At 44.2% G+C, this 7865-nt stretch overlaps 1 protein-coding gene across 1 annotated transcript in view; it reads left to right on the top strand.

The window, feature by feature from the left end:
- Window positions 1-406: 406 nt before the first annotated feature.
- Window positions 407-7865, top strand: part of fndc5b (fibronectin type III domain containing 5b) — a 17518-nt gene continuing 10059 nt past the window's right edge. Inside the window, exons 1-3 of the mRNA XM_031854175.1 lie at window positions 407-847; window positions 3639-3757; window positions 4496-4694. Of these exons, the coding sequence (XP_031710035.1) occupies window positions 766-847; window positions 3639-3757; window positions 4496-4694 (400 nt within the window). The 5' untranslated portion in view covers window positions 407-765. The remainder of the gene's footprint in view (window positions 848-3638; window positions 3758-4495; window positions 4695-7865) is intronic.

The raw sequence follows: 7865 nt of genomic DNA, 5'->3' as shown, positions 1-7865 counted from the left end.
GACTCCCAGAAGAGGACTTTAAAAATGAGTTTAAATGAGTTTAATGAAATTGTGTGTGTTCGCTCAAACACACAAGCATGTGGGGGTCTGAGAGAGGAAGTTTAAGCATGAACTCAATTTCATTGACTAATTGTGGTCTCACCCATTCATTTGCGTAATAAAGGTGTACATCATTCAAATGAAACACCCAAAATGAAATGGAAATGTTCCAAATGTATTTTGTGTGTTCAGGTGCTCTGTGTGGACAAAGTCATGGAACCATGACAATCAGATTTAATGAACTATTTATTCAGAGAGAAAACAGCAATAGGGTTAACTGCAGGTGTGTGTGTGTGTGTGTGTCAGAGAGAGAGAGAGAGAGAGAGAGAGAGAGAGAGAGAGTCACTAGCTGTGGAGGCACATTGCTCTCTGCAGCACGCCTTTAACGCTCCGCTCCCCTCTCCGCGTAGTAAAAGCCGACCCGCGTCGCCGCCCCGTCACCAGCAGCTGGACGGAGTCCGCCGGTGGTCCAAGGGCCGTCGCCGAGGCTCCGAAACGAAAGAACGCGGTACCGAAACACCCCCACCCCCCTCGTACCCCCACTCCTCCGCTGGCCGCTGTTGTGCGCGCTTCTGCTGCAGCGTCCGAGTTCAGGTGAGCCTCTATCGTCGCGGGCACAACAAGTCCTCTCTCCGGTACCGGGGGATGCTGGCTTCTTCCCGTTAAAATGGAATGGTTATAAATGGGCCGAGCGGGATGTGAAGCCTCGCCAGAAGAAGCAGGAGGATGGCTGAACCGGGATCGTCTGCGGCGGCGGTGGTGCCGCTGCTCCTGCTGGGCTTCCTCTCAGTGTCCTCCGTTAACGCCGGTGAGTTTTACCACAGGTAGACGGGGGATGACGTGCCGGCCCGTCGAACAGCTGCGCGGCCGCTGTGTTTGTTTATGATGTTTGTCTGATGGGACGCATGTATTATATTCTAGTGCAGCGGGTTCCTGACACCACACATCGTTGCGGATGAGTTGAGCAGAAAGCGTTGTAATGGCTTTATGTAAGTTGCCCTTCCTTAGTTTGGAAGATATTTCCAGAAATAAGTCATTTTGAAATGTTAGCCCTTATTTATCTGTGGTTGGTTTAGGACACCTCTGTATTTTTAAGAGACAAAGCTAATATTCCCTTAATTTATATATTTTTTAAAAGATGATAAAACTCTTAACACTAAAAAAAAAACTATAGAAGTGTTAGATGTCAAACATACTTGATTGATAGATAGTCAGTCAATTAATCTGCAACAAATGTGAGCATTTGCTGCATTTTCTTTGTCATATATGACAGTAAACTGAATATATTTGGCTCTTGGACTGCCAGTTGGACAAAACAAGACATTTGATGATGTCACCTTCTCGATTAATCAAGACAATATTCAATAGATTACTGTAAACCTTCAGCTTCAACATCCACCAATGTCCTGAAGGGTTATGAAACAGTATTGGATTAAACTAGGATGAGATATTCCTACTGAAGGCCCAACATACAGCATACAATAATCATGTTATGCACGGTGGAGAACCTCATCTGTCTTTCATGGTGTTGCATATTTTTAACCTGCAGCCACTTCAATTCAATGAGAGCATTCATCTCAGACGTAAGATCTCGGTTACATTGCGTCCTGATGATGAGCCGAGAGATGACAGATAGTCCTTTGAGAAGCCGAAGTCTTGGCGATAAGATCATGTGGGATTTATCTCGTCCTCGGGAGATTTGATATTTGGCTTCCCGAGGTCCCGAATCCTTGAGATTAATGTAGTTTTAAGAGGGAGTTTTGAGATTCCGCTCTTTGGCAGCAAACGGCTTAAGAATGGATGGGAATGCCTCTGCTATTGTTTCTGTGTGTGTGTGTGTGTGTGTGTGTGTGTGTGAGTGAGTGCTGGAAGATAAACAGCTAGTCAAACAAGGAGTTGTAACTCTGCATCAACAAACACACACAGAGCCTTTGGGAGCCAATGGGAGATTTGGGCCAACACCAAAAACTCGATGTAACACTCTGGTTTTCTCTGCTGCATTCTGGTGTGTGTGTGTTAGCGCTGGGCAAAGAAACAGGGAGCGCGTTATTCTACATGTAATGCTAGTATTTGACTCTGCGAACAGGTCGGAGGCCTGATGTTCAATATTTGCACAGGTGGGACAGCGCGACGATCTAATTGGCAAAGATGAGACAAACAGCAGTTCCTGTAGGTAACCTGGAGGGTAAACGGAGAGAACGAGCAGTGTAGCGCCATCGCATCAGTGAGCTGAGAGATGTTAAAATGCTCCATGGAGCTGAAGGAAACTGTTGGTGATAATTGTCTTTGGGTTTTCTCAGCGACTTTCACAAAGCAATCTTGTGATCCATTAAAAAAGGGGCGCACACCTGGAGGGGAAGGTTAAACCTGGAAAATGGGTTTGATCTTTAACTAGCATTTACAAAGAATGACGGTGTTAGGCATCGTGTTTTAAGGTTTCGGGTTGTTTGTTCCCTTTAAAACAATATCTCATACGTCCACCTGGACTCAAGGATGAACTGATTACATTTGATGGTCAAAGGTCACCTCACAAAATACCTTTTTTTGGCCTTAACTCAATAAATCACATGCTAATTAAGAATTGAATTAACTATTATATCACACAAATGTCTAACGGGATAAAATCATCAAGTGATGATATTTTGGACAGGATATCATGGATGTAAACTTGAACTTGACTGGTTGGCGGAGGCGGTAAATCTAATTTCTCATAATTCCTCTGATGGAATTCAATTTGTATATGTGCTTGTCCATTTGGAGTATTCGTAGCATAGAGTAGCACCTTTCAATGCTAATCCTGTGTGTGTGTGTGTGTGTGTGTGTGTGTGTGTGTGTGTGTGTGTGTGTGTGTGAGTGTATGTGTATATGTGTGTATATGTGTGTGTGTAGTAATGTCAAGGTCTTGCTCGTCTTTTACAAACCAGGCTCATGGGAAATACAACTCCGCCTCTGTTCATAGAAGACCTTGAGTTGGTCTCAGCTCTCACACAAACACTTTCTCACACACATTACAAATGTTTTGTTTTTTTCTCCACTCTGTGCCATCTTTACAGTTAAGAAAGGAAAAAAAAGTTCAGCAAGGCTGTCATTTAAATTGAATGTGAATTTTTTTTTTCATTAGCCCAAACATTAAAATCAATTTGGGGGCATGACCGAGGAAATACTTCCCCATGACTCACCCTTTAATGAGATGTGTGCGTGGGAGAAAGAAGAGCGAGAAGAGAGGAGAAGGTAAAGACAGGGAACTGTGTGTGAGAGAAACACCAAGATGGCTGAGAGAGAGCGAGAGAGCCTGTTCGAGGGAAACGCCGAGAGACCTGTGTGTAGTTAATTAGGCCTGGTGTTAATAAAAGCAGAGAGATTAATCTGCAGGAGGAGAAGAGAAGGTTTTAGGGAAGTCGGGACGATAGAGCAAGAGGAGAGAGTTGAAAGAGAGAGAAAGTGATGCAGAGGGAAAGATATGTGTTCAGCTCTACAGTGTCATATCTTTTTTTATGTATTACAAGGTGTAACAACAGACTATTCATGACCTGTCTCTCTCAATGAATTTGTTTCCTGTGGCCATGCTACATGTGTTTATGTGTGTGTGTGTGCGTCAGACCCCCTGCTGTCAGCTCCGCTCAATGTGACCATCAGAGAGATTGAGGTAAACTCTGCCATGGTCACGTGGGAGATCTTGGAGGGGGACCCCGTCATTGGATTCGCCATCACCCAACAGGTATTTCTATGCATGTCGTGTCTTTAAATTGAGTGTGTGTGTGTCGAGAGACACTTTGGACAAAGGGTTTTTTTTTCAAAGAGAGACACGAAGCAAAGAAACGGCGTGAGGTGAAGGGGACAGGTGCATGCCGGAACATCTAAAAACAACAGGAGGTTCGCTGTAGTTTGGCATGCTGACATGGGCCGCGCTCACCAACACGGTAAATAGCTGCAGCAACAAGCTAACCAGAGGGCAGCTTGTTGAATTTTCTCAGGTGGGATCATCAGCAAGAAATTCAGAGCACCAGAAATCTGCATTTCATAGAGCATGGATCCAAGGAATCTTTGCTAAGAAGTGGAAAACTCTTTTATATCCCCCTGAAGGAGCCGACTGAAGCTGAACTTGTGACTTTAGTTTGAGTGATTCTGATTGCAGATATTGCTACTTTGAGCCCATATTATCCATTCATGTCAAAGACATTACAAGTCGTCTGTGGTTCCCTCTTGGATTCTTCCTGGCACGTTGGAAGAACTTCAGAAAGATGTAGAATCAAACCCCACTGTAATCTGTGCTTACGCAATATCAGACAGCGGCTTGATGCACCAGTTTAACCCTGACCTGTGACTTCTACTCTGAGGTGGTGCCAAAGAAAAAGAGCATTTTCCCCTGCAGGGATCAATAAAGTATCACATTGCATCGAGTGTCCTGGCCCTGATTTCTCTACCTCTGCCCTTCTGTTCCTCGCTTCCTCTGCAGAAAAAGGATGTCCGCATGCTGCGCTTCATCCAGGAAGTGAACACCACCACGCGCTCCTGTGCTCTGTGGGATCTGGACGAGGACACGGAGTACATCGTTCACGTTCAGAGCATCAGCATGGGAGGCAGCAGTCCCCCCAGCGAGCCGGTCCTCTTCAGAACGCCCAAGGAGTCGGAGAAGATGGCGTCCAAGAGCCCAGGTGAGGGACATCAACTCCTTATTTTTCTATTTTTACTTGGTTATCGGTGAATGTTTCACAAAATCTGTACAAATCTGGGTGTAAAATACATTTTAAAAATACAATTCAAAGCACAAACACTCTCTTTTACTTACTGAGAGAAACACTGGCGCTTAATAAGCAGCTCATTTGTCCTGAATTCCATCTTCACTTACTGTTACTGGAAGCTCTGAGCTGTCAATGCTCTACGAGGAACTCGGGTCCTTGGAGATATAAAATCAGAGCAAAAACCCTTAACCCTTGGTTTGCAAAAAAATCATGCATTGTTTCTTGTTAAAAAATCTGCAAAAGCTAAACACAACGATGAGCCTGACATCAACAGAAAAAGCACACAGATACAGAAGTGATCACGCATTACATGACACAGGAGCACTCAGAGAGAATAAACAAACATTCTGCTTCTCTGTGACACACACAAACCTACACGTGCAGATTCAGACATATATCTACACACATGTACCTGAACATACACGCACATATTTTAAAAGCAGCTTTTAACGCGAGGCAATAACCCAGCGGAGTACTGTTTCAATTGCATTTCAATGCTTTGTCACGACAAAGAAAACGGTTATTTGACAATCTGATCCAAATGAAAGGCAGGTTGTCTTTGTGAGAACCCCCACCACCACCACACCTCCCATACAACGCACCGTTCTAATTCTCAAATGCAGAGGCTGCTGTTATCTGGAGCGGCTGGCTGCACTTCCAATTTTATCATGTCCGACCCAGTTACGCTGCCGAGAGCAGCTGCTTTAGAGGGACACGGAAAAATGCTAAATGCTCATCAGAAGCAAGGTGATAAGGAAACGGGAGACATTAGGGACCGTTCGGGTGGTGCAAGACGGGGAGGCATGTCAAGTCATTTTTCGGCAGTGGGGAAGGACTTACGTTTTTTATTTTGGCATGCAACCTTAACTTAACATCTTTTATAACTGGCATGCAGAGGAGTGCTCATATTCTTCACAGTCCCGACAGGAAAGACACCTGCTCCTCCAAACGTTTCAGATTCCGAGCGGCTGTCAATACCCAGAATGCAGTTTGGTGCACAGGGAACCAACTGGACCTATTCACCTGTAAAAAATAATTGCACTTTATTTCAAAGGCTGCCGTGCCAACTGATATTATTCTGGCCGCTGCCGCATTCTGTTGTGTATGTTACAGTTTATTTGGGAAAACAGTCATTATGCGCATGTCGCTGATGTTGGCTATGTGCAAGGTGTGGTGTGTGTACGTGTGTTACGTGTAGGCTGATTACATTTTGTTAGTCTGTCTTGTGTGGTAGGAAGGGTGGAGGATCTGCATTTTATTTTGGTGATACCTCTCACTCCCTCCGCGCTGTTTGCTCGTTGCATCGACTGGACTAAGTTAGCATCTTATTTCAGATTCAGAGCTGGAATTGTCACAGGTAAATTCTGCAGTATTATAGGAGAGGACGAAGTGAGTTGAGCTGGTAGTTAGTTTGCCTGACAGTGGGTGAGGGGGGGAGGGGTCAGAGGGCCATGGATTAAGAGTTTTTTCCAATACTCCTTACCTTAGGTGTGAAAATAATAAAAATATTATTTATGGTAAAGGTGGGGTTGTGCAAATATGATTTTAAGACTCAATGCTAGACCGGAATATTTGTCATGTTAGCTGTATTTTCCATTAGCGGTTCAATTCGTCTTGATGTTGAGGGGCTGACTTGTTTTGTTTTCTCAAACTTTGACTGAAGTTCCCCGTGTGCAAACAGTGTGTGTGTGTGTGTGTGTGTGCGTGTGTTTACGGAAGCATTCATTAGCTGCTGATTAAATCTCCTAGCCATTACTTCTCTCCTCCCTCTTCTAAGCAGGTATTAATCAACCCCACACCCTTTAGTATCTGCAGGCGCAATGCAACACGACACACAACTGTCTGTGTTCCTACCTGTCTGTTGATGTGTCTGTTCATCTGCCTATCTCTCTGTCTGAAGCTCATATCCAATAACAGCAAAATATTGCACCGAAGTTTTCATAATGTAGGAAAATCTTTGATGGCTAGCGTCAAGGTGTAATTACGTTATACAAGGAGCTGCAAAATCTGCAGTTTTGTAAATCAATCTCTGACAGCAGTGAAATATTACAGAGACTCCTCAGTGTCGGAACGGTTTCCACCTTTAATTTATCTCTGACAGTGGTGCAGCAGCAGCATGCTGCCAGTATTCACATGCTGTAAAGTGTGGAAGATTCCCAGCACAACCAGGGAGCTCTGTCAGGCACACTCAATTGCTAGATTATTTTATTTGGCTTGATGTTTTCTACATAGAACAAAGAACAGATGCTTTGGCTTTACAATCATTTCCAATTGTACGGTTTACACACCTGTAAATAGGAGTAAAAGACCTCATATATTGGGGGGGGGGCAGTGATCAATGCCAAGAAACTCAAAATAGGCGTTCGTGAAGAAGATCCGTCCCGGGGATGTGGGTGCGATGAGAGAGGGTGGATGAGTGGAAACCTACAAGTCAATAATGACTTATCTTTCACGTAACTTCTGTAGTGAAGTAACGACACTTCTTTTGAACACTTATTTTGAACCCAAACCATCTTGCGATCTTTTCCTAAACTTAACCAAGTAGTTTAGTTGCCTAAACGCAGCAGGGACTGATCAGTCGTGTTGCTAAACCGTTTTATGCAGATACATTGACTCATTGCTTTACTTTCCTTATTCAGTCCAGCTCCATCAAAGGTTTCTTTAAACAACTTCAAATCATCCACCCACATGTCACATCTTTTGCATTTATCACGTTTAGAGATAGAAAAGGAGACATTGTGGATCAACAAGCCATCAGAAGTTAGCTTCTAGCCTCGCAACCTCAGCTGCACAGTTCACACATCGAAGCTAGGTGACTCCTGAATATAGGCGTACTTGTGGCTGACGTAAGCGCTACGCGAATAAGTCAACTTTGGGAGTTACTGGGACCATGGTGACTGTACACCGGCAGGCCTCCATATCCGAGAGACATATAGACGTCAACTTACAGCTTCATGTCAAACCCACCAACCCAAGCTTATCTTATTCAGAGGTCCGCCCTCACAACAGAAACATGTAATTTGCTATTACCAACTTCATACTCCCCTCTGTATTACCAACTTCATACTCCCCTCTGTATTACCA

Source organism: Anarrhichthys ocellatus, unplaced genomic scaffold, assembly GCF_004355925.1.
Source record: "Anarrhichthys ocellatus isolate YVR2014 unplaced genomic scaffold, GSC_Weel_1.0 scaffold14, whole genome shotgun sequence".
NCBI lineage: Eukaryota > Metazoa > Chordata > Actinopteri > Perciformes > Anarhichadidae > Anarrhichthys > Anarrhichthys ocellatus.
This window is presented reverse-complemented; position numbering and strand designations above follow the sequence as displayed.